This window comes from Meleagris gallopavo, chromosome Z (assembly GCF_000146605.3).
Source record: "Meleagris gallopavo isolate NT-WF06-2002-E0010 breed Aviagen turkey brand Nicholas breeding stock chromosome Z, Turkey_5.1, whole genome shotgun sequence".
Taxonomy (NCBI): Eukaryota; Metazoa; Chordata; class Aves; order Galliformes; family Phasianidae; genus Meleagris; species Meleagris gallopavo.
This window is the reverse complement of record NC_015041.2, coordinates 10,220,264-10,246,901: the sequence shown is the minus strand read 5'-3', so window position 1 is coordinate 10,246,901 and position 26,638 is coordinate 10,220,264. Positions and strand designations below refer to the sequence as shown.

Here is a 26,638-nt window from a genome sequence, read left to right as displayed (position 1 = left end):
GACCTGGTGTAGGGAACCTGCTTTGGCAGGGGGGTTGGTCTCGATGATCTCTAGAGGTCCCTTCCAACCCCCACAGTTCTGTGATTCTGTGATTCATTAATGTTTATAAATATGTAAAGTGGAGTGTCAGAAGGATGGAGCCAGACTCTTCTCAGTGACATCCAATGATAGGACAAGGGAGAGTGGGTGCAAGCTGGAACACAGGAGGTTCCACATCAATATGAGAAAAAACTTCTTCCATAGTTAGGTAACAGAACACCAGAACAGGTTGCCCAGGGAGGTTGTGGGGTCTCCTTCTCTGGAGACACTCAAAACCTGCCTGGACACATTCCTGTGTGACCTGATCTAGGTGTTCCTGCTCCGGCAGGGGGATTGGACTACATGATCTTTTGAGGTCCCTTCCAATCTCTGACATTCTGTGATAGTTTTAATGCCTCTTAATATAGAATTCAGCTGATACTGTAGCTCCATTATTTCCTCTTTATTGTAACAATAAAGTGTGTTTTATTACTGTAAATAACAACTTAATCAATAGGGAGCTGATGCAAGAAAGACACAAGAACTAAAAAAAGTATGATTCTTATAAACCAAACACATTTTGTTCAGATTCATGAACAATAATGAAAACTGATTCTCCACATGCCAGTTTTTTGATGAACTTCTTCTTTTCAGTTTTCTGTTATTGTAGTTATGTTAAACAAATCTTCATGGATTTCAAACATTTGAATAGATACATAGCAATCCAGCTCAGTCCAGCTGACCTGAGACTTCTCACATACCTGTTTGAGGATTCTAGCTATAGATCCTTGATCCATTTTGCTAGTGACTGCATCTTTCCTCAGTCTTGCAGCTACAGTTCCAAGATAGTCAAGTGATGCAACTCTTAAAGCCATTTCTGTTGATTTATTACTGAACTGGTGAACCTAAGAAAAGCGGATTTAATAATAATTTATGAAGCTGCGATTCTTCTCAGTATTCTGTGTGACCTCATTAAGAATTATGCCTAACTTGCATACTCAATTATGTCATTTACTATCACACCACAGATACACAACTCATTTTGTATTAATTTTTCCCTTTATTGTCTCTAAAAATAATAACTGTTAGAATTTTTTAAAAATTATACTTTCATAAAATAAACTAGATGTCCAACAGAGCAGATATCCTTTTCAATACCGTCTTAACCACCACAATACATCTTTATTATTCACACAAGTACAATGAAAGTTACATTGTACTAAGATGGGGACCATAACATGTTTTGTAAAAAAAAAAACAGTTAAATCAGTTGCTAGCACACGTGACAGAAGCAGTCTACAGATGCAGAAGCAGTCAATAGATGCAGCTAGTAACACAGCAGTTTTTGGCTTTTCTTCAGGAAACTTCAGGATTATCTGGGTTCAACAGAAGGCTGGCAGAACGTAGTCAGCAGCTTTGTGAAGGAATGAATGGACAGGATTACTGAACAAAAGGTACGGAGTGATGTGAAAGGAAAGGATCACAAAAATCAATCAAATGAGCAATAAGTGAGGCCACCTCCAACATATGCAGGCTAGCAAGGAAATGCCATACAAGGCAGCACTATAAAAAAATTTCCCAAACACCTTCTAAGAATATAATAACATGCTGAGGAATTCTTCTTAATCTCTGTACACTGATGTAAGGGAATAAAGGAGTTAGAGACTTGCACCATTTCAGAGCTATGATCTCATTGGCATCAGAGATACAAGGTAGGAGGCTCCCCTAACTGGAGCAATGGAAGGATATGGGATCTTTAGGACGGACAGGCAGACAAGAGAAGGAAAAGGTTTTGCTTTCTTGTCAATGACCAGCTGGAGTGCGTGGAGCTCTGACTGCAGATGCACAAGGAACTTACTGACCTTACAGGTTAGGATTAAAGGGAAGAGAGAGTAAGTGACACTACAGTTGGCTTCTGCAGCAGGCCACATGACTAAGAAGAACAAATGGATGAGGCCCTCTGCAGACACAAAGTAGCATCCTTTTCATGATCACAAGCACTGTTCTCATGGGGGATTTTCAGCCACTCTGTTAACCAACAGGACAACATAGCAGGATCACCTTCTCCAAGTTCAGAAATGATGCATCCAAACAAAGAGGAGTCCTGCATGGAAGAACAAAAATTGCTCCTGGCCAAAATCGAGCACAAAACGGAAACCTATAGAGAGAGGAAGTAAGGACAGGTAGCATGGCAGAAGTATAGATGCACTGAACAGCCACAGATAGAGTTAGAGTTGAATCTGGCTAAAGACATCAACAAATAACTCAATAACAAAAGGAAGACTAGGGAAACTGTGGGCCCTCTGCTGAAGGAAACAGGAGACCTGCTTACCCAGGACAGCAAAAAAGCTGTGGTATTCAATGCCTTCTTTGCCTCAATATTTACACGTGAGAATGGTTGTCAGGATCCCCTGGTCACAGAGACAGTGGTGAAAAGCTCAAGCAAGATATATTTTTGGTGGTAGACAATCGTGTGAGGGAATGCTTGAGCAAACTGGACAAATCCATGAGCCCTGATGGGATGCATGTGAAGGGGCTGGCAGATAAGATCACAATGGCACTCTCAATAATCTCAAATCTTATGGCAATTAGGAGAGATGCCCAAAGTCTGGAATAAATTAAATGTCACGTCTACCTTCAAAAAGGCCAGGAAAGATCATAGAATGGTTTGAGTTGAAGGTGACCTAAGGTATCACCTTGTTCCAAAACCTCTGCTGTGGCAGGGTTGCCACTCACTAGATCAGGTTGTCCAGGGCCCCATCTAACCTGGCCTTCATCACCTCCAGGGGTTGGGGCACCCACAGCTTCTCAGGTCCTCACCACGCTCAGAGTAAATAGAGATGACCCAGGAAATGACAGGCCAGTCAGCCTCACTAGGATTCATAGGAAGTGATGGAACAAATAATTCCTGAAACTGTTTCCAGGCACGCGAAGGAGAAGAAAATCATCAAAAGTACTCAGCATGGATTCATAAAAGGAAATAACACTTCATTGACCTGAAAAATTTCTATAAAGAAATGAGCAGCCTAGTGGATGATGGGGGAGCACTAGATATTGTCTGCCTGGACTTACAATGACAAAGTAAAAGTAAAGTATTTTACGCTGCCCCCCATGAGATTCTTATAGAGAAGCTGTTGAAGTGTGGGCTGGATGAACAGTGACGTGGATTAAAAACTAGCTGAATGTTTAGGTCCAGTGTATAGTGGTCAGTGGTGAAAAGTCAAGTTGGAAGCTAGTAATGAGCAGAGTACTTCAGCTGTTTGTAATCCTGTAAACACCTTTATTAATGATGTGGACAACTGTGTAAAGTGCACTCAATCATGTAAATTTGCAGCTGACATGAAACTGGGAGGAGTGGCTGACTCATCAGAGGGTCCTGCTGCCATCCAGAGAAACTAGACAGGCTGGAGAGATGGGCTGACAAGAATCTCATGGAATTCAACAGGGAGAAATGCAACGTCCTGCAGCTGATAAGAAACAATCCCAGGCACCAGTATGTGCTGGGGATATCCAGATGGAAAGCAGCTCTGCAAAAAATGGAACTAGCAACCCTGGGGGACACTAAGTTTAACAGGAGTCACTCCCTTGCTCTTAAGGATGGCTCAGGGTATTCCTAGTTGCATTAGGCAAAGTATCACCATTAGGTCAAGAGAGGGTAATTCCTCCCCTCTATTCAGCACTGGTGAAGCTGCACCTGAAATACTGTGTCCAGTCCTGAGTCCTCTGTACAAGAGACATGGACATTTTGGGTCAAACAGAGGGCTACTAAGATGATCAAGGGGCTGCAGCATTTCTCCTATGAGGAGATGCAGAGAAAGCTGGGACTACTCAACATGGAGGAGGTCCATGGGCATCACATTAAATACATGAAGGGATGGTGCAAACAACACAGAATCAGACTCCCTTCAGTGCTGTCTTGTGCCAGGACAAGAGACAGTGGGCACAAACTGGAAAATGAGGTTTCTTCTGAACAATAGGAGGTGCTTCTGTACTACGTGGACAATGAAACACTGGCACAGGCTGTCCAGAGGGATTGTGAAGTCTCCTCTCTTGGAAATCTTTGAAAGCCACTTGGATATGATACTGAGTACAGTGCTCTAGGTGCCCCTGCTTGAGCTGGGTTATTGTAGCTGATGACTTATAGAGATCCTTCAACACTAATTATTCAGTGAAATTACCATGTTAATTACATCATAAAACCAAAGAAGAACCAAAGAAACATGATAGCGAAAACATATGAGTTCTCTAAAATTTCATGTTTTCACAAGCGAATATACTATTATTGATATAACAATTATCTACTTAATTAACAGTTTTCATGATCCATGCTAAACAAAAAAATCAGGATGTTTAAAGTAAATATCTACAGCCATGTCTGATTTTACTCAAAATGAATGTCTGCACTATCATTTAGATGTTATAGTGTCTTTTTTAATGTGTAAAAAGTCATGGAATAGTAGAAGTGGACTTTGAGTACTGCGTTGTTTTGGGCCCCTCACTGTAAGAAAGACACTGAGGCACTGGAATGTGTTCAGAGAGTGGCAGTGAAGCTGGTGAGGGGTCTGCAGCACAAGTCTTACAAGGTGCAGCTGAGGGAGCTGGAATTGTTTAATCTGGAGAAGAGGAGGCTCAGGGGTAGGTGTCAGCCTGAAGTTGCACCAGGGGCAGTTGAGTTTGACATTAGGAAATGCTACTTCTCCAAAAAAGTGGTCAGGCACTGGAATGGGCTCCCCAGGAAGGTGGTGGAGTCACTGTGCCTGGAGGTGTTCAAGGAATGTTTAGATATTCTGAGGGATGTGGTTTACTGGGAAGTATCAGTCATAGGTAGACAGTTGAACTGGATGATCTTGGAGGACTTTCCCAACATTGGTGATTCTATGATTCCATGAGCAAAGTAAACCTGTGACTCTTCCCAAGTTGTGTATCAATGATTTTCTGACCTCCATTTTATTATCTATAGCAATGAAAGAAAATCCTTGTATGTTGCATACGCATCAACTATCAGAAAGCATTCCTGTAAATAACGAGCTGAAGTAAATGCATCTTGTATTTACGTATCATAATCAAAAGCAACTTACCAGTAACCTTCCTAGTAAGCTAAGCAGCAACTCTGCAGCTGGCCATTCTGGTTTATTGACAGTGGAAAGAAGATCTTGAATGAAGTTCTCAAACAGAGGCCTGTAATCTTCTTCTCCTTGTTTACTACCACATCTTTTTAAAAGAAAATGCATTATGTAAGCAAATTTTAGAATCATCTTAGCTTTTCTCCTGATGTAAACACGAGTAATCCTATCATTAACTGGAAAAAGAAGTTTAATATGATTCTAAAAGGAAAAAAAACACTGGAATATTAGCAGAATTACAGAATAATTTTAGAAGTCAAGGATAAGTAAGAAGAAGCTGCCCAGAGAAGTTTAAAGCCTCCTCCTCTGGAGGTTTTCAAAACCTGCCTGGACACTTTCCTGTCAACCTACTCTAGAGAACATCCCTTAGGAAGGTGATTGGACTGGATAATCTCCAATGATCTCCTCCAAAACTTACAATTCTCAGTTTCTGTAAGTAAAAAAGATTTTAGGTTTTCTACATCTGGTTTCACCACTTGTATTTTTTCACTTTTGTGCTTCAGATGAGTAACAGACTGCTGATAGAGATCCTACATAGAATATCTGACAGATTCTTAAACATATTAAGAATTCTCTGCAGAATTTCTATGCTATAAGAAGTTTTGTCTAGAGAAGAAAATTTTTAAGAATTTATGAAGTACATTGTTGTAAGTAACTTCACTAGTAGGAATTTAGCATTGCTAAGTAATTAGGTTTATCTCAAGGTGCAAGATTTCATTCAGAGTTGGTTTCATCAATATACTAAAGAAAGTAACAGTACTTACTTCTTAAGAAAAATAGAAAGGAAATTTTGTGCTGTTCTCATGGCTGTTTCATATGAGTTAGTAATAAGCACATCTTGATCCACCTAAAAGTAAGAAGACTTATTAATCTAGCACTTTAGCATAGACAGAAACGTTAACATTATTCTCGGGTCAGATCTTTCATCTATCAAATTATTACTGCAGACAAAATTACACTGCCTAATTACTGGACCGCCATCACAGAATATAATATCCATAAACACACAATTATTCCTGCACCAAATAAAATTATGGAGTTCTTTGAAAATAACTTCCTTACTTTTTTGTTCAATTCCTCATCTGAATTAGAATCTTTTTCTGCTGATGGTAAGTGCACAACACACTGAATAAGTTGCAGAACTAGTGCTGTTACCATCTGAATATACATAGGCTCTCCATCTGTGTCACTGCTATTCAACCTGTTAATACGAAAAACAAAGCATTAACACTAAAATAAAACTATTATTTTTTGTTCATAAATAATTTTAAGATTTCTAAAATTTTTTAACCACCAAAATCTGTATACTAGAAATTTAAGTAGTCGCTTGCTTCTCTCTTAAGAAGTGAAAGATTGGGTCTAGCACTACTCTCGAGTAGGTGAGACAAGCTGAAACAGCACAAATGACTATCAGAATATCTGTGAAGCTCAGTAACCAAAAATCTGCAGAAATACATATGAAATCAAACACCTACAATTCTACTTTCTAATATGGTGACTATGGGCTGGATTGGCTTCTACAAGAGTTACAGCCATGGTACTTACTCTCAGATAGCATAACAAACTATAGACTTAAAAATTCAATAGTGTTTATGTTTGTATGACCAATGTGAATACAATCCACCTCACATTTCTCCTCTTCCAAGTGATTTAACCTGACAAATGTTATACTGTTCATATACCCATACATCAACACTTATAAGCAATATGAAATGGTCATACTCTGATATCATTCTTTCCAAATCATCTACTCTGGATCAGCCAACCTATTTCATGGACAACTTGTCTCCAGAGGAAAGATGTATGCAAGTAAGATAGATAGGTAATATGTTATTTTTCTAATTCTTGGTCTGATAGGCATGAAAGAAAAATTGATGTCAATCCAAACAGCAAATATTTTAGAATGATTTAAAGTATCCACCAATTTAAACTGGAATTCTGTTCAGATTGAATGTGATCATATTATCTAGAAGATACACAGTTGAACTGAGCTGAGCGATTCCTAAATGAAACTCATTCAAAGCAGTATCAGTTTGAAATCCTGGAAAGATTGCTCTGAGTATGACCTCGAAAAAGTTCACTCAACATTCTCCTGTTAAGTTCAGGCAATTAAGAAATTAAATACCTCCATATAGATAGAATCAAATATTTTTGAATCAAAATCCCCCATGAATGCAACCAATATTGCACTTGCTTACATTCTTAGTGAGAAGACTAATAAATATTTCAATTATTTCAGTATCCAAGCATAAGTACAATGGCACAAGAAACAGTGACTGTTACATGACAGATTAGTCAGGAAACTGCTCTCTATGTAGATATTGATATTTCAAAATCTCTAAGAAACTGTAGCTTGTGAAGTTGCAGATTTTTAAAGAAGTGTTAATTCTGAAATGTAAAATCATACATGTACAAAACTGTAAATGTTTCCATCTGTGTCAGAAATTACCTGAAGTTTCTCAAACTCCTCTTGCTAGTTGGTAGTCTTGCAAGGGAAGTGAAAATTTCTTCTAGTATTAGTTGTCTATGTTTTTCATATCTGGAGAAAACCTATTTAACAGTTACAGCATTGTTAGAATATTATTGTTACATAAAATACGTAGTAATGTCCACTTCAAGTGAATTTGAATGCATACCATGTTTTTAAAGCATTTCTTTATCTTTTCAAACCAAGCATGTCTTTGTAAAATATTAAATCTTTTTCAAATAAAGATTTTAAAAATCATCTAAAAACATGAATGTCTAATAACTGCTCTTATAAGTACCATATGCTTTAAAGATTTCTGCTAACAGGAAGACACTGTGTAGGAAAATGAGACTGTAATAAAAAGCTTTCAGATCCCAGTATACAACAGAAGCTCATGGCTGCATATATTAAAATGAACACATACACAATTATAGAACGTATTTGACAAACCAGTTTTACTTTGTATCTTAGTTTTTAATATTTGCCCAACATTAGATATTCCTTTTATTTATAGTCAAGATTGCTGAGTTTGCTCTCCTTTTGTTCATTTAGAATTTCATTTAAAAATTCTGGTGAACGTGATCCTTACAAAGATAGGATACTCCTATCTTTAACAAACATATACATGTTGCACTGCATTTTTCCTGAAATAATGTTTTATTTGTTCTAAGAATTTTTCATGCATCTATCTCTTCCAAGGAATATGATCTTAAAGTATCCTGTTCTCTAGCTTATTTCACTGCACACATTCAAACCTTAACAAAGGAAATGAGAAATACCATATTGCTAAGATTTCTTAGCAAGAGAGGACAAGAAAGACATCGGAGTTTGTGTTTACACTTTTAACCACATAACCATAATTAAGAAAGTTTCTTGCTCAAGTAGGAAACTTCTTCTAGCTACTCTGCAAATAGCAGCAGCTCAGGTAAATTTAATACTGTTCCTAAATTGTAATACTAAACTCTAAAACTGTGAAAAAAATAAAATCAGTTTGAAGCTCTACTTCTGTACCAGGAAAAATACGGATGATGAAAATGTCCTAATAACTGCTAGATGTACAGGGACATGAAACAGCAAATGAAAAATTACTTACTGCAGTCACTAGTTTGATGGCACATAGCTGTAGTTCACTGACATTTTCTACAAAGAAAGGTGTTATCCCCATAGATGATACCTATCAATGGAAATAAGTTATTATAAGTGTATTTGGCTGGGAAATTGATTTACATGCAATTTTACAAGCATCTTATTCATTCAGCAGATAAGGGATTCAACAATAAATATCACTTTGTAATTGCAAACAGAACACAATCACATTAAGCTTTTCATATAATTTTTTTTTCTATAAAAGCCAATAAAAGTGTGAACATTAAATGTTCTTTTCTGCAGAACAGAGCAAGAAGGTAACATACTACACAAAAGATTATTCAGTTTAACATCATCAATTAATTAAAATATTATTTCATATTTCATGTCACTTACATAGCTATACTTCAGTCTCTCTAAGCAAAGAAAAACTAAAAAACAACAAGAAAACCCCCACAACAGACACCCTTCTAATAAAACTTACCTGAAGAATAGTTGTATCAGTAAGAAGTTGTATCTCTAGCAACTCTGATAAACTGCTGACAATATCACAAACTTTGTTATACAACATCACTATAACTCTTTGCTTGTGGGTGGAACACTTGGCACGTTTTGCTTTTGAACTTAAAAGACCACCTAAAAAAATCAGAAATATTTTAATGAATTTTTTAGTGTTTCAGTTGTGTCAAATATTAGAAAGATTGTTTTCTCAAGAAAACAAATTTGCCCAAACAGCTTTGTGAATGAAATTATTTGTAGAAAAAAGAATCTTTAGCAGCAGCAGCTGGAATTTCAAATGACATTCAATTTTCATAATAGTTCTGAATTATGGACGCAAGATTTTAAAACAGTTCTTGATGTTGGATCTCCACATCTGAGAATATGTATATGACAACAAAATGCTTTAATTTTTATGATTTAATTTTCATTAAATTAAATCATTCTATCAGGATTATGACTACAAAACGACTTATTCATCCACACAGAAACAATTTGCAAAGGACAAACTTTAGACTAATTTCTCAATACTTTTGTCTAAGGGGTGATTCTAACACTATAGTTATTGCAGTAAACTTGAATAAATTTGGGGAACACAAAAATTTGTTATTTTACACTTCATCATCATTAAAATAACACCATGTGTTAATTCAGATGATGCATGTCATATGAAAGAACTATCAATAGAAGAGTTGCATATAAAAATCTCCAGGGAATTGCATCATTGTAATCATCATATAGTAGATAGGAAAAAAAAAAAGCTAAGCAAGAATAATGTGAAAAAGCTTCTAAAAATCTTATATCATACTAACCACCAAGAGGATCCACTCTATACACAGGGTCATACTGAGGATAGAGAGTGTTTTGCAAATGAAATTTTGTGTACTGAATAACTCTTTCTATTACATCCTCAATATATACAGCTTTAGGCATATTTGGTGATGTCATAATATTGATAGCAGTAAGACAAGCATCCGCAGATTTTGTTACTCTCTCCATTATCAGATCTCTCCATAATCTCTCCTCATCTTCAGTGTCATTGTTCTGCAGTATACAAGAAAAACAGTTCAGCTTGAAAAAAAAAGTTGAATTGCTATACAGTACTTGGTAAGGATAAAATTGCCATTTTAATATACTTTCATTTCACATTCCTCTGTGATACAAAAATAATTGTTTTATAAATCAATTACAATTTGTTTTACTAACATGTTTTCAATCATACTTCTTCCTAAGTTAGAATTCTACAATAGCCCTCCATATTGTTCTGGTAAAATACAAAGAAGTTTTGTGTATATCATAGAGAAGCTCTATGAAGGAGTACTGCTATACTCTGTGCTTAAGACTGATGTGCCTTAAGCAAAAACGGATCATTCAGTTTTACTTCATGGTCTACACAGACAGCTTCCTGCTCTGACAAATCTGTTTTTTTTTTTTACCACTAGAGGGAACAGTCACACAGCAAGACTGTTCTGATTCACAGAAAACTAGTGAGAATGAGACTTTCCTCAGAGATCGGCTCAACTGTTATCATGATCTTTTATCAATGGGTTTAACATACATCTCATCAAACATACCCATTTTGTTTTAGCACTGGGTACAGAATTCCTGTATGTTGTTTGTTGTACAGACTATAGTACAAAATGAACAACAGGGTAGTTACAAACTACAAGCATTAGTGAAATAGTGTTTATCACATTATCAATAGGAAAATTGGAGAGAATTTCTAATATATTACGTCTGCTACATACAAAGCCTTACAAACTATAGCTCTATAACAGCATAGATCAACATTGGCTTTCCTTGTAAAAAAATGGGATTGGTGAAACAACAGTTTCTAATTGTATCAGCTTTCTCCCTTTGAGGTAAGAGAAACTAGAACTATTGCATTATGTATGTGTTATAAGTATTTAAAGAAAAGAAACACAAATGAGGAGGTCCCTTTAAATTTCTCACATGGAATAGTTTTAAGCCATGTGTTGCTTGAAGGAAGTTTTTTTTTTTTTTTTTTTTTTAATTAAAAAAGATGATCCCTTCCAGCTCTAGATGTTCTATGGTTCTATGATTTAAAATACATGCTTAGTTTTTAATGCTGAGTGGGAAATACATTCTAAATATTACTGCACCTTCCTTCACTGTGTTAAGGAAGATTTATGAACGACTAACAAAGAAATTTCCACTTGTGCGAGTTATACTAATTACCAGAAACATTTCAGATAGAAACTTTAAAAAATTTAATACTTCAAAATTAAGTCAAAAGACAACTCAGTTGCTCTCAACACAACTGTTTGCTAATAGAACTACAGTAAAACTACTAGTATTGAAAGAATATCACCAACTGGATTTTACTTCAAATCACAAAATTTGACAATCTGTTAATCACGAATATCTAAAATCAAGAATTCCACTCAAGCATTCAAATGCACACATAAACAAACCCCAGGTATTTGAAGTTATCAAATAAACGGAACCCAAGTAAAGAAAATCTGGTGCTGAAGAGTGGTGTGAAATGATGTAATTTGAAACTCACATGGTTAAGTAATGTAGAAAGCTTTGATCCATCTTGAATATTCTTCTCCAAAATGTTCAGGACCTTAACTATTTTGTCTGTTGAGAGCTATAACAAGAAAGCAAATATATCAAGCAGCTGTGGGAACATACCAAATTGCTGAGAAAAAGTCCACAGATGAAAGACAGAACTTACTCAGAACTTACTATGTAATACTAGCATGAAATTTAAATTGTAAGCACTATTGTGACAACGATTAAATTTTGACTTAAGCACAACTGAGAATTTGGATAATAAAATTAAAACATTGAGGTATATTTTTAGACTGCAATCTTGTTTTTTTTTTTTTCAACCAGGAAGATCTGTAGGAACAGATTTAAAACTGCATATCTGCTACAAACATTGTATAGTTTTACAATCTTATTTCTAGAAACTGAATTTCAACAGTTCCAAGTATGAGCCACATATTCTAGTTAACCACATACAGATTTGTTAGGAGAAAATCCAGACCTTGCAGAAAAGCAGAAATAAATTTCCTTGGTATTTGAGTGCTAATACATAGGAAATGTATTCTTGCTAATTTTAATAACTTTGAAAAATTAGCATGCTGAAAAACATAACACAAATTCTCTTACCGATATCTTACAGAATTAAATAAACTGTAGATACAGATAATAACACAGTAACTCCAAAAAAATCTCTTTCACTCATCCAGATAATTCTGGAAAGGAGCACCAGTATTAACAGAATTCTGATTTTACACATACATGTAGGCACATGTGTATTAAAAAAAAAAAAATGTAGCAGACATTTTTTTAAGGGTATGAGGTAATCAAAACACTCAGGGTGAAAACATTCTACAGATGAAAGTATGGAGGACTGAAGAAAAGGCAAAGAAGTATACCTGAGTCTCGGTTTAAGGAAGATCTATCAGTGAATAGCACTTGTCACTTGATAGACACTTTATAAGCACAGAAGGTGATCAAGAGCATGCAGACTAAGAACATAACATAAGACTGCCCAAATCCAAGAGTTTTACATAAGGAAAGCAAGAAAATTGTTTCTAGAAGTGCTATACCAACACACCATCACAGAACATTCTTTTGAAGACAGGAAGAGTCTAGCAAACAAACCAGCACAGGCAGTCTACAGAAACTGAATCTTGTCACCAGAGACATTAAATATTTTAAGTTTGTGGGGCTTTTCTGGAGACATGGGAAGAACTAGGTAATTCAATATGATGGACATCTATATAGTAACAATGTACTGACAGCTTATATTAGAAAGAGTGGATTTTCTATTTCACAGTGTTTGCTCAAAACTAGCTGCAAGAAGCAGACTCAATGTGGTCAATGTGCTTTTGTAAAAATAAATTAATTTACATTTTCTGCTCAAGCACATATGGTACATATTAATACATGGTGCTTAGTTGTCACAGACACAAAAGTACCTCAGCATCAGAGAAATTAGCAGTTGACACGTGGTAACTAAGTACTTCAGTTAAGTTCAGTGTAAGCATTACTGTTTGCAGTAAGTCACATGCACTATTGAAGGGATTGAAATGTCATTACAGCAAACACATTTTTTGCAGGTGATGAAATTAAACGTTCAGAAAGAGGTAAAGACTATGAAGATGTACCTTGTCCATAATCCCCATTGCCTTGATTTTTGCAGATTCACTACCCAACTCATTAAGCTGATGTTTTCCCAGAAGCAATTCCTGTGGAATCTCATCATCATCACCTAGGAAAAAAAAAAAAAAATAAACAGTCATTTTTCCTAACATTTCAAAGAGTGCAGTACTGACAGCCAGTGTGAAAAACCAAAAGCAAGAAAAGCTGTTAAAGAACTGCTTCACAAATAGCTAGCATCTAATAGTTCCAACTAATGATGACAACGTTTGGTTTTGATAAAACAGCAACTTGCTCAATGTGTCTGATCACATGCTCTGAAATTTCACTTAACAGCCTAACATGGGACATCTACTTTTCTTATATAACAATGCATTTATTGCAGAACTACCCTCATTTGGCAAAACAAATCACGAATGATCATAATTATAATTCTAAAGCCCAAATCTCAGTCAGAACAGTTGGAAAAACGCATACTATACCTAAGGATACACAGATAAAATGGCATGCATTGACATTCATCAACACTTTTGAAGATCAATCAGTGGATGTGAGCACAATGGGGAAATGGGTGGTATGTTTCAGCAGTGATGACTGCAACATGAAATACAAGCCACAAGTACATGAAGTACAAATTCTGTACAGCCATGAAGTTATTTATGAAAGTGGCATGCACGTTCTTGTTTGCGGTTGGCAAAATTGCTAATGGTGGTGACTATGTAGATGAATAGTCTTTTGCAGTGTTTGAGAATTTGCTCTATCAAGTAGTGCTCTTGAGCTCTTTATCTGTTATAGTTTCCAAAGAAATAAAGAGGAGGCATTAGTTATGGAACAACCCACTTGCATAGAAAGAACAACAGTTCTAAATCCAGGAGTATAGACAAGATTGTTTTAAAAACTATAGTGATTTGTTTACTGCATCTCTTTCCTCATTCTAATTCTGTGATAGTAAAAAGTATGTTAAGCACTCTGCCACTTGAGAAGAATAATAAAGCAGCATATACACCAGTAGACTATTATTTGTCTCTCTATGATTTATAAATCTTTTGGATTCTGCAGGGAAAGGAAGAAGATCTGCCTCCAGTGGCAAGTGAAAATTGGAAAGGTAAAGACACCCACTCAAGGTGGAAGCCATGTGAACACTATTTATTCTAGCATGAATCAGCAGAAATTAAATTAGAAAGAAGAAAGCCTGAAAATACTAGAAATGTGATTTGTTTGCAATTTCTTGTGTTTCTAACTGGGGGGAAGCACTTTGAAAATTTCTGACATATTACCCAAGGTTGTAAAATCCATGTCTTCCAGATTTTCCAAAATGTTCTCTATTGAAGCAATAAATCTTTTGAAGGTTGAAGAATCCATCATTTCTGGTGAGAAATAAATACATAAATAAATATTTTATATACAATGCAGGAAATAAAAACTGAAGAATATAAATCTGAAGATTACCTTCAGGTGTTAGTTTAGGTTCGTAAGCTCTCCTCTTCTTTTGCTTTTCTTTTTTCTTCATTTTTCTTGCCACTAATAAGAGAGCAAAGAATGAAGCTAACAATTTGTCAAAATGAAATAAAGGAGTAGTTACATTTCTTATGTTTGTATTAAACACATAAAAATGTTTATTTCACTACTTTCAACTTGTCCTTTAAAAATGCACTTGTATTATGAAAGAAAATGATTTTTTATAACGATGAGTTACCCTCACTGAGGCTAGGAGGAGGAGAATAATCATCCATATCAGAGTCATCAGGACTGCGATTACGGTAACGGCCACTACCAGAAGTCCTTCTTCCTTCATGATAATGACCACTTCTTCTGTGGTCACCAGAACTTCTTCTGTCATGTTCTTCATACTCCCAAGCTTCATCTCTATCCTTTTTATGTCTTTTTCGAGAAGCTAGAAATGAAATGCATTTTCATTCTAAGTATAAAACATCCAATTTTAATATCTCAAAATTATAGGTTTACAAATAAAACATAACCATATAACTGCTCCATAAAACAAGTGAACACTCCAAACCATTATATAAAATTCAGTTATGGCACCAATCTAACAATTCATTTTGAATTACTTGAAGAACATGCCTGAAATCATCAAAGATACCAGTAAATACTTAAAAGTATGAATGTAAAGGACACCTGCCCTTTTAAAAAAGGAGAATGAAACAAAATAACTTTTATTCTCTCCTTTCTTAAAAAAAAAAACAACATTCAGATATTCTTCAGTTGCATAACTGTGGCTATTATGAAGTGCAACTCATTGTTCATTTTGCCCATCTAATAGAGGAAATTCCAAGTACAGTCTATTTTGCCAAGAAATCAAAAAACTTGTCTTGATATATATTGCACATAATTCATTGGACAGGAGAATCAGTTCTGGACTAAACAGTCAATATTCATTACTTATGGCTTTTCTAACCACTTTCCAGTCAAGACCAAAAAGCTCAGCAGAACTAAATGTTGAAATCAGGATGAGTGTTTTTATCAGAAACAAAGATCTGGTGAAAATACAATTTTCAGAGAAAGGGAATGGAGACTTCTCTGTTATTTTTGAAGGCAGTCTTGCACATCTTTGAGAAGAAAAGGTGCTAAGATGTAATAGAAAGAGGATATTTCACAGGTTCCTCCATGAAACTTTCCATTATCTAATGTAACACAGTGACTGGGCTAACAAAAAGATATAGACCATGCTTTGAAGATCAAAATGGTATCAAAACATTACACTCTAGACTAGCAGATTTTACTGTTCTCATGAAGCAGTATTGAGCAGCCCTTACATTTGTACATGTTTCTGCCAAACTCTCCTGACATTTAAAAATGTATGACTGTATACTAAATTGCTTTTGAGAAGAATGTCTCCAAGGATTTATACAGAACTGGAACAGAACTGACAAATTACTTCCACAATTCCAGTTTCTTGATAAGCACAGGAAAGAAAACATTATCCATATCAAGATATAGCCAATAAGCAGCCCAGTCACAGGCAGTATGAATAAAGAACTATTGAATATGAGGTGATACCACACTGCACCTTAGAGAGTTTCCACTTCTGAAAACACAGTACGAAATTTCTGCCAACAGGTGGTCTGATACTTTAATAACTTAGGTCAGGCTTTGAGCTGTACTACTTCTGGATCAGAACTGCTTCTGGAGGCAGTACAGTCATGTTCATGATGCCTGAGCTACAAACAGTTTCTGTTCTAAATGGCTGAGAGTTAACTGCAACTGAAGAAATGGAGGGCTACCTGTGCTATCTGAACTGAATGCACTGGATAAAGAAATAAACATCTTATGGAAATTGATTTTATACACTTGGTTCTCTTTTTTTCCTCATGAGACAGTATTTTGCATAAATGCTGCATAGCATAACTAAAAAAAATCTGGAGAATGGCTTCCCATAAGGTAAGTACAGAAAGAAATTTAAAGAGTAGCTGCTTTTCATCTAGACTTACAAATTCAAATGGAGTAATTACTCTTTTATTAAGTAAAAAATAAGATTTTCAGGCAAATTGTTGTCTGTATAGCAAACTTGTTTTCATTTAGACTAGTCAACTTAAAAAGAAATCTTTCTGAGAAAGCAAAGTATTAGTCTTGTTTTGCCACAGGAACAGAATTACATACTACTTACATTCAAAAGCTTCTTCACTGTCATTGTCTTCATCGGAACTTATTTCAGCATATTTTGGTTTCTCATTAACTGTGCTACGTTTACGTTTGTTCATTTTCACACGTTCACAAAGAGGCATGGTGGATTCAATTTCTGCCAGGAGCTCAGGAGGCAACTCCTTTAACACTGACTGATCTATGCTACCTATTAATGAAAGTAAGAAGAGTCAGTTTGAACCCAAAGATAAAAAAAGGAAAAAAAGAAAAAAAAAAGATTAAAAAAAAGTGCCCAACACTACAATTATTTTTCAGAAACCACTTACAGAATATCCACTAGCAATACCACAGTTAGAAGTTAGATATATCTGGAGGTATTTGACAGGCCTTTTTAGAACTTTATACATTGTTCACACTGCAAATGAAAATTAACATAATAAATAGCATAAATATTTCCATCATGTTAAACATGAAAATAAAAACAAATTCAAACTGGTGAATTACATTTGTAAAATGATATTCCTGCTGTTTCCACAAAACAGTCTATTTTTTGTTTATCCTCTGAACTTAACAAGTTCTTTTGAAAGTGTAGGTAAATGCACTCATTGTGCTTTACCATAGTTTGGTTCAGACGGATTAGTCAATCTGCATGTACTACCAGCTGACTGGATGCCAGTCAGATCTAATCTGTAGGTTATACAGTTCTATCTACAGCTATGCAGCATTTAACAAGAGGCAGCTTCCACCCAACTCTAGAAGAGAAATTTGCACGCATTCGTTTTGACACAATTTCCACAGGTACAGACAATTCACTAAAGAGTCTCAGATCCTGATTCCCTAAAACATACGCTCAATTTTATGTACTGTGGGTAAATACACTGAAATCAGTAGAAGTATTCACAGAGCATAAAAACTATAGAACATTTGGTCAAATCAATGCTGTGCAAAAAACAGCCAAAAGTAAAGGAACAAAAGCTGCATACAGATTCATACAGATGTTTAAAAGCTATATCCATGTACACCAGCAGGAGTATTTTCTACAAATGTATATTTAAGCCTTTCTGAGCCTACTAGGAAAAGTATATTTAAAACAGAATAATTACTAGATTACTTGGAGAAAAAAGAAATCAGTAATATACCGTATATTCTCTGGTACTAGTCCTCAGACTAAAGACACATACACAGTCTCAAAATTAATTATGTAATATTAAGTTTGTGATTACTGTTTTGAGAAACCGTTAGAACTGATTTTGTTCTTCATTGTTGCTTACACTGTACACAACAAATGTCTTGGTAAGATGAAAAGTGATGCATTTTAAGTAAGAAAACCCTTAAGATGAAAAAAAAAACCAATCAACCATCCCAAAACAATAAATGAAAGGACATGTTACTCTTTTCTATCTGCTAGGCATATCTACCCTTGCTTTTCTGACTGATTTTGAGAATACTATGCTGGGAACAATCTTTAAAAATAAGTCAGTTGTCCTCATGTTTATTACATATCAATGAAAGAACAAAAATGCAAGCATTCAAATATTTATTTAATATTCAGGTGCTACAGATGCTTTAGGAAACAGGATAAACTTCTTTTATTTGTTTATAAGAGAATATATTGCGTTCTAGTTAATCCAAAAATAAATAATGATCCAGGAAACTGAGCTTTCTGAAAAACTGTCCTCTCCAAAGGAAAGACTTCTTTTGTTTCCCCAATAACTGTCATCAACCAATCAATATACATATTGTGCTTGAAATAGACTACAGTCATCAGTGTTCTTCAGACATCACTTAAACATACTCTCAAAGCTGCCACAGTCATTAAAACAAAACAAAACAACAAAAGGAACCACCAGAAAGGACCACCATAACCAGATCTTTCTTCCGCTCCACATCGATGAAACTGAAGGGCTTAGGACATAGAACAGCTGTAAAAACAATTCATCCTAAAGAACTGCAAATATAAATAGCCATTTCGTCTTCAGTGCTTGTCCAAATCTATACAGCACTGTTCATGACTTGCATACTAGTTGATTGCTGAAGGAAGAATGCATTGCTATTTTTGTTCGATCACTGAGATCCAGAAGTTTCTTACAGAAGATATTCAAGAACCTTCAGATGTTACTGAGTATCTACTGATTGCAAAGATATTTGCCTCTCACCAGCAATTCATGACTGCTAATGCAGATAAAAACAAACCAGAGAGTCTTAGCTAACGATGAATTAATCCAGAATATACTTCCCACATTCTGGAAACTTTTCTTCTAAGTGTGGTTTTGCCACATATAGTTGAAAGGTCTACAAATACTTAGTTAATACGAAAGGAACAATCAACAACAGCTTTCTTTAAATACATGTAGGTTGCTCTGAAAGTAATGCCTTCAACTTTTTCTTCATGGAAACTACAACAAATATGAAGAACACAATAACCGTACTTGAATGAGCAAAATCGCAGCTACAACACTATTTTTCAACATAGACACCACCATTAGCTATGCGTTTTCACCAGTGATGAACAACAGCCTGCATACTGGGCTCATAAATCTAAACCAATACAGGTGACCCACTGCTGCTGTTGCCACTGCTGAGACACACCACCCACTGTGCTCACCATTCACTGGCTGGTCTTCATAAATGTTTCAGTGGGTGTCATTTTTTTCTTCATGGAGCAATTCAGTGACACATTTGCTTCCTACTTACTTCCATGCCTGACATCATCTTGTAAGGTTGCCCCTCTGCTGCCATCTGTCACACAGCAACAACAAGTAACAGGATATTGGTGGGAAGGTTCAATCTCTACTGCCATATCACCAACCCAGATGTCAAGAGCTAATATTATAAAATAGGCAGCATTACTTTCAGAGCAGACCTCAGAGCTGCTTCATGATAAATAGCACAGAGCTAGATCAGGGAAGTGTCATGTTAGGGAATAGGAAAAGATTCTTCACCAGAGGGTGGTCATACATGGAACAGGCTCCCAAGGGCAGTGGGCACAGCCCTGAGCTGTTGGAGTTCAAGGAGCATTTGGACAATGCTCTCAGACATAGGGTTCAGATTTTGGGTGTTGTCGTGTGCAGCTAGGAGTTGAATTCAGTGACCCTTCTGGGAGAACAGACTGATTGAATGACTGTGTGATGCCTAGCTGCCTGCTGAGTTAAACCATAAAAATTTTCATTTGGTATATTTCATATCTTGAATGATACAGATGGTTTCTATTTTTCTTAATTTCACAAGAAAATAAGGTTTGTGATTCAAGCTGTCTCTGCTCATCATCTTGTCCCTGCAGTTGTTCTCTGCAGTGCCTTTTGAAAGTATGGACTACTTTAAACCAAATTTGACAAATTAACTGTGTATTTAGTAAGCTTAGAACATGTCTATACATTGCTCACACTGTGATCCTTGGATGTGGTTTTGCACGAGTGTATAATCAATGAATATTAAGATGTTATAATTATGAAATAAACAAGAGAGTTAGGCAAAGCAGATTATAATAACAAAAAGAGAATAGATAGACTACCCTCGTCCTGGGCTCGCTTACCAAACTCCAGCAGAGTGGATCTCCAGAATAGATCCTTCCCCACTGGCAGTCAGCTGTTACATGGGTCTAGGAAGGGTGGAGCCAAGCTCCACCACTTCCTGCAGCACAGGTGAATTGCCTTCACCTGTACTCCTGTCGCTGACTCATTGCTTGCCTCAGGTGATTAATCAGAGGTTCAGGCCATGACTCAGCAGTTCCCATACACACAAGATATTGTAACAGTATTTAGATATTGGGTAGATTTCTAGGCCTAGCTGGTGAGATACCGTTTGCTTGACCATATATAAATTTTGTCAAATTACTTAGTTGCTTTACAATGATCTAAAACTGCAAAAAGAGATAAAAGTTTTTGCTATGGAGTTTCACAGCAAGCCATATTCTGCCAGAAACAATTTAGGTAAACCTATTTTCTTGATACTATTTAAAATGACAATAACAATACCAAAATATGCAAACCTGCTTGAATCACTAGTATCACCAATCACATTCTGAAGACCTCAGAAACTTCCCATATTAGTTGTAATGCATTATCATTTTCTTATTTGGCCAAAATATAAGGAGGACATAAAACTTAGTGTGTGTTGAAAGGTGGGCTACAATGTTGTTGAAGAGTCTGGAGAGCAAGATGGATGAGGAGCAGCTGAGGACTTCCAGTTTGTTGGGCCCAGACAGAGGAACTGAGGGGAGGCCTGATGGCAGCTGTAGCTCCTCACAGGAAGCAGAGGACAGTGCTGAGCTCTGCTCTGTGTGACAGCGCCCAAGGGAATGGCATGGAGCTGTGCCTGGGGAGGGGCAGGGTTACGGTGGGCATGGAACAGACTGCCCAGGGCAGCGGGCATGGCACTGAGCTTCTGGAGCTCTAGAAGGGTATGGACAACACTCAGACATAGGGTTTAAATTTTGAGTGAGTTTGTGGTTGAGTTCAGTGCTCCTTGTTAGTCCCTTCCAACTTGGACTGTTCTGTGATTCTATGACTCATGATATCTAAACAGTTTGTGAGTACAAATACTGTGGCAAGTGAACAAGCGCTTAAGAAAAGCTGCCCCAAGGTTCATTTTGAAAGTGAGGTTTACAATAATGAAGTCTTCAGCATAAGTTGGCCTCCCATATATATCGTCTTTCCAAGTCTGATATGCAAATATATTGTAAGAAGGAAAATTTAATGAAATTAATTTTGTATTTTCAATCTTAGAATGTGCTCTGTATTTTAAGAAGTAATCTTTCCAAATATTAACACTTGAAGTGAAAAACCACAGAAAGGTGGAAGACGGAAAAGGACTGCTTGTTAATGGTGGAGATATTTATCTTAAGTTTGCATTTCTCAATGTTCAGAAGTTTAAATTTAGTCACTCTCCACATTCAGAAACTTGCATTGACAACTTGTCATACACTTTCTTTTTGACATTACAAATGAAAACACAATCCTGGTTTCTGAGGCAGTGTTAATACCACACCAATGTTTTGGATGCTACCAAGATATGTGCCGTGGGCCACTCAGACGAGAAGAGCTGCAGCCTTTACTGAGCAGCAGCAGGGATGGAGTGAAGGCCAGGGGCCCCTGAACTGAGCAAGGGGGTAGTTCCACATCATGTAACATCATGCAAAAGCCCATAAGGCTGTGAGGAGCTGGCTGGTGGCAGGCTTCTGCTCAGCGATTGGCTGGCTGCCAGAAGGTGGCGAGATGTTGCTAGTGGAACATCCAAATTAAAAAGAATCATAGAATCACCAAGGTTGGAAAAGACAAAAGATCATCCAGTCCAACCGTTCACCTATTACCAATAGCTCCCACTAAACCATGTCCCTCAACACAACATCCAGTCTTTCCTTGAACACCCCCAGGGTCGGTGACTCCACCACCTCCCTGGGCAGTCCATTCCAGTGCCTGACCACCCTTTCTGAAAAGTAATACTTCCTAATGTCTAGCTTGAATCTTCCCTGCCGTAGCTTGAAACCATTCCCTCTGGTCTTATCATTAATGACACGAGAGAAGAGGCCGACCCCCAGCTCACTACAACCTCCCTTCAGGAAGTTATAGAGAGCAATGAGGTCTCCCCTCAGCCTCCTCTTCTCCAGGCTGAACATTCCCAGCTCCTTCAGCCTCTCCTCATATGGCCTGTGTTCCAGACCCATCACCAGCTCACCAGATTTGTTGCCCTCTTTGAACACGTTCCAGGGCCTCAATGTCTTTCTTGCAGTGAGAGGCCCAAAACTGGACACAGTACTCGAGGTGCGGCCTCACTAGTGCTGAGTACAGGATAGAAGGAAGAAGGGATATAAGTACCCCCCTACTGCAAAAAGATGTTTGGAAAATAAATGTATTTTTAAAATACTTAAGTACTACTATGGTTCAGCAGTCAGGAACTACAGTGCAGAGGGTTAACTAACTGTATGTATGTGACAAACAGCTTACTTGTTAAAGCTGTGAAATTCCAAATATCAGTGCACAAATTAAAAACATGCTTTGAACTGTTCTTTTCCTCAAAGAACATTAGGAACATTTTCTTTAAAGAACACTTAAAGAAGTGTTCCATGGCACGCTAAATCCTTGGGGATCCTAGTCCTGCGCCCATGTGAATCTCTACAGAAATACATTTAATGGGAGAGAAAAGTACGTTGTTCCATACAATCTGCTTGAACACATCTTTCAAAATAATTTTTCTTCATCTGCCCTAATACTGGCACAAGGTAAAAATTCCAGTAGTCTGGCTTATAAAAAGAGAGATTGCGTCTTGACTACTCAACTCTGGCTTTGAGAAAAGAAACCCACAAAAAGTTGGGCAAACAAAAATCTGGACACAGCCAACGAGTAATTCTACAACGCTGCGGAAGTCATCACTGCCCACAGAAAAGCAGCAGATATTCAAGAAGGATTTTATAAAAATACAGGATATGCTCAGAAGTAAGAAGTATTTTTTGGTGGAAAGGAAAACTTCCAAAGAGCCTTATGAAAGACCTAGGCAAAGAGCAGAGAATACATACAACACAATTCTGTGAAAACTGCTGAAAATCATCAGGACTTCCACTGTATCAGTGACAGCAATTGAACTGTTGGGGTAATTATTATAAGTTATTTATTCCTTACTGCTAGGAGTTCTCATCCTTACAAACTGCTAAAAGGAGACTAGTGAGGTCTGGTTTCAAAATACATTTTACAAACTCAGCATTAGTAAGAATAACATGGAGCTACACATAACTACTGAAATAAAAGCACTGTTGCAAGATGAACCTCAGATTTGTGAAGGAGAGTTCTCAGGAAAACACTTTATCAAAAAAGAATTCACTGTTAATGATTTCAAACATCAGCATTAAAATCTAAGCCAACGTAAGCCCAACAAATTGAGCCCACAGTGAATAGCTGGAAAACACTACTGTATCACTGTCTACATTACCAACTGTCCCTTTTTTCTTGTCACTCTTATCTAGAAGATGAGCATTAAATGACTACTGAGCTTGACAAATCAGGCTGTTTCCAGTAGAGCTAGAACTAAAGATAAAATGAAACCTGAAAGATCAGAAGAGAGAAAAACATTGTTTCTTTCCTGCAAGTGCCAAAACGGACCATCAGGATGATTCAAGATAATTCAAGTGTAACAGTCCTATGCTATAGCTACTCCTTCCCTTCATTCAATAACCTACAGATTTACAAACTTGCCAGCAAAATATTATGAAAATGTTTGTCTTTTCACACAACAATGAAGGCTTATACACAGGCACAACAACGGCATGATTTTCAAATTTAAAATTTATTAAAATTTGTATAGATTGTAAAGATGTTCCGCGACAAAACATTTAGCCCACCTGAGGCAGGATTATTCCTTAAGACAGAATGATCATCTAAATGGTGTTTTCAACTAGGTGAACTCACTCTATTTCAAACTGAACAGCAGTGATCCATTAAGGCTGGAATAAGATTTTTCTTGGGGGAGGGATGGATGACAATGGAAAAAAATGAAGGACAAGAAATATGAGCAAGTAAAAACAGAGAATTCAGAATGTTCTAAGCTACATGAAATAAGAGGGATGGAAGAAGAAATGGATCAGTGATGCTAAAGGCAACATTAGAAAAGATGTGCTATGCAATCTACTAAGAAGTGTAGGATGAATCAAATAAAGGATGCTTATGAAAATCACGTCAGTGGCATTAAAATGTTTGTAACTAAAAATGGCTCTGAGTAACACAGTGAATACTATTTCTCTAAACTAGAGTGACGACACTGGAAATCACACAAATATTTTTTATGTTAGTTTAAAAATATCAACCAGTTGTTTACTGGTTCCTTTCCTCCTGCCACTTACGCTGGATCCCAGAGACAGAAACGTCTATGCTCCTCTAAAGACAGAACCTTTAGGAGAGTTTACTGTCAAAAAGCCTGAAGTATGCTGGCTCCCCAGAAGTGTTGCATTTGCGGTGTAAATGCTGATGGCATTTTGTAACCATGTTCTTACTGCGTTGTGTTAAAACATATCTGGAAAAAACACATTTCAGTCTACTAATTAAAGATACAGAAGAATCTTGGGGCTTGTCTCAGTAGTAGCTTCACCGCTCCAGCTACACTGGTTTATACAGACACACTTAAACCAGTTTAGATCACACATATACCAGTTATGTTTAACTACACACATACCCAGATGAAGTACAGATTGAAACCACTTAAGACTTCCTACATTAGGTACTTGCAACAGGATAAATTGTTTCACTTACACAGGGGCAAGACATCCAGAAACAAGTCGTTAGGTGAGTTTCACTTTGATTTCTAATATCACCATATAAGCAAGCAAGCATATGAACAATCAAATTTTTAGGTTTATTTTCCTACCCCAGAAGCAGCAAATCTAAAAGAAAGTGAGAGGACAAAATACAGTGCAGTTAACAAAAATAATCTTACCTTTATTAGATTTGGACGACTTGTTCTTGTTAGGTTTAAAACAAGAGCCCCTTGATTTATCTTCTCTATCCTTAATAAATTTCTGTACGTCATCCAAAGAAAGCTTCTGGAGGACAACTACAGGCTTAGCTCCTTTATTTAGGTCTTCAACTAGCCCAATCTTCTCTACTTTGTCCTTCTGTTCACCTTTAAATTCAGTTTTCCTCGACTCCTGAGTGACATTGCCATCTTTGTCACGCTTGATTTTTGGAATGACAAAATGTTTCAGTGCACCAGATCTTGCCCCCAACAAATAGCTGGGAAACTCTGCTTTATTGTCAGGATGTGCTTTATTACTCTCGACTTTACTCTTACTACTGTCTGTCCTTCGTTCATCTTTGCTGTTGGGTGATCTAAAACCAGGTTTATCAGGTCTTGATTTGCTAGAATCTCCTTTATCATTCTGTCTAATATGAGGGCTGTCAGGTCTTGATTTCTGAGAAGAAAGCCTTTCTGTCCATTCATCAAACTCATGTTTGAATTTCCTATCAAATATTTCATGTTTTGAACAATCAGATTTGTTACCTTGCTCAGAATCATTTTCATTTCTGTTTGTGGATCTCAAAAATTCAGTCCTTCTAATCTTGGATGATTTCCTCTGTCTCTTTCTGACTCCCTGTCCTCAGATATCTGTTTTAGGCTATCTGTAACTCCTAAATCTGCAAGTAGACAAAGCACTGAATTTCTGTTGAACAAACATATAAACAAACAGGTGAGCTTTGTAGAATATATTGCTTTTTTTCAAGAATTGGATATGCAATATCTATATTTCACTCTTGTTACCCAGAGAAGTTTTAGGAACAACTGTGAGAGCAAGAATCAGAGTATTTACCTTAATGGCAAAAATAAGGGTAGGAAATAACTCAATCAGCCTCCACATAAAGCAATGTACTGAAAAATTCTCCTTTTTCACCAGTAAACTACCAACAGAAATAAAAACTGCATCATGTAACTGCTGAATTTTCCCAACATTTATTTATGAAAAGTTGAAACAAAAAATGAAGACCTCGGATACTACATGATTCCAACACATATGTCACCATACCTTTTGGGAGAGGATGGATATATATTGCCCAAAAAACACCTGCAAGTAGAAATGACCCATTCTGGTGCAAAGCATGCTAAGTAACTGCAAGTTTTCTAGACTATTGGAATTAACTCATTATATACTTTTGCTTTTCGTTTTTGACGAAACTGTACCTAGCATATTGTTCAAAATGTGACCTTGTTCACTACAAAAAAAAAAAAAAAA

At 36.5% G+C, this 26,638-nt stretch overlaps 1 protein-coding gene across 1 annotated transcript in view; it reads right to left on the bottom strand.

Moving 5' to 3' along the window:
* NIPBL (NIPBL cohesin loading factor) overlaps nucleotides 1–26,638 on the bottom strand; it is a 185,663-nt gene that overhangs the window by 23,601 nt on the left and 135,424 nt on the right. Inside the window, exons 12-26 of the mRNA XM_010725357.3 lie at nucleotides 25,348–25,776; nucleotides 16,955–17,137; nucleotides 15,026–15,223; nucleotides 14,779–14,850; nucleotides 14,607–14,696; nucleotides 13,338–13,441; nucleotides 11,720–11,806; nucleotides 10,005–10,236; nucleotides 9,179–9,330; nucleotides 8,702–8,782; nucleotides 7,591–7,691; nucleotides 6,204–6,342; nucleotides 5,906–5,988; nucleotides 5,097–5,229; nucleotides 780–923 (exon numbers count right to left, since the gene is read on the bottom strand). Coding sequence (XP_010723659.2) covers nucleotides 780–923; nucleotides 5,097–5,229; nucleotides 5,906–5,988; nucleotides 6,204–6,342; nucleotides 7,591–7,691; nucleotides 8,702–8,782; nucleotides 9,179–9,330; nucleotides 10,005–10,236; nucleotides 11,720–11,806; nucleotides 13,338–13,441; nucleotides 14,607–14,696; nucleotides 14,779–14,850; nucleotides 15,026–15,223; nucleotides 16,955–17,137; nucleotides 25,348–25,776 — 2,228 coding nt within the window. The remainder of the gene's footprint in view (nucleotides 1–779; nucleotides 924–5,096; nucleotides 5,230–5,905; nucleotides 5,989–6,203; nucleotides 6,343–7,590; nucleotides 7,692–8,701; nucleotides 8,783–9,178; nucleotides 9,331–10,004; nucleotides 10,237–11,719; nucleotides 11,807–13,337; nucleotides 13,442–14,606; nucleotides 14,697–14,778; nucleotides 14,851–15,025; nucleotides 15,224–16,954; nucleotides 17,138–25,347; nucleotides 25,777–26,638) is intronic.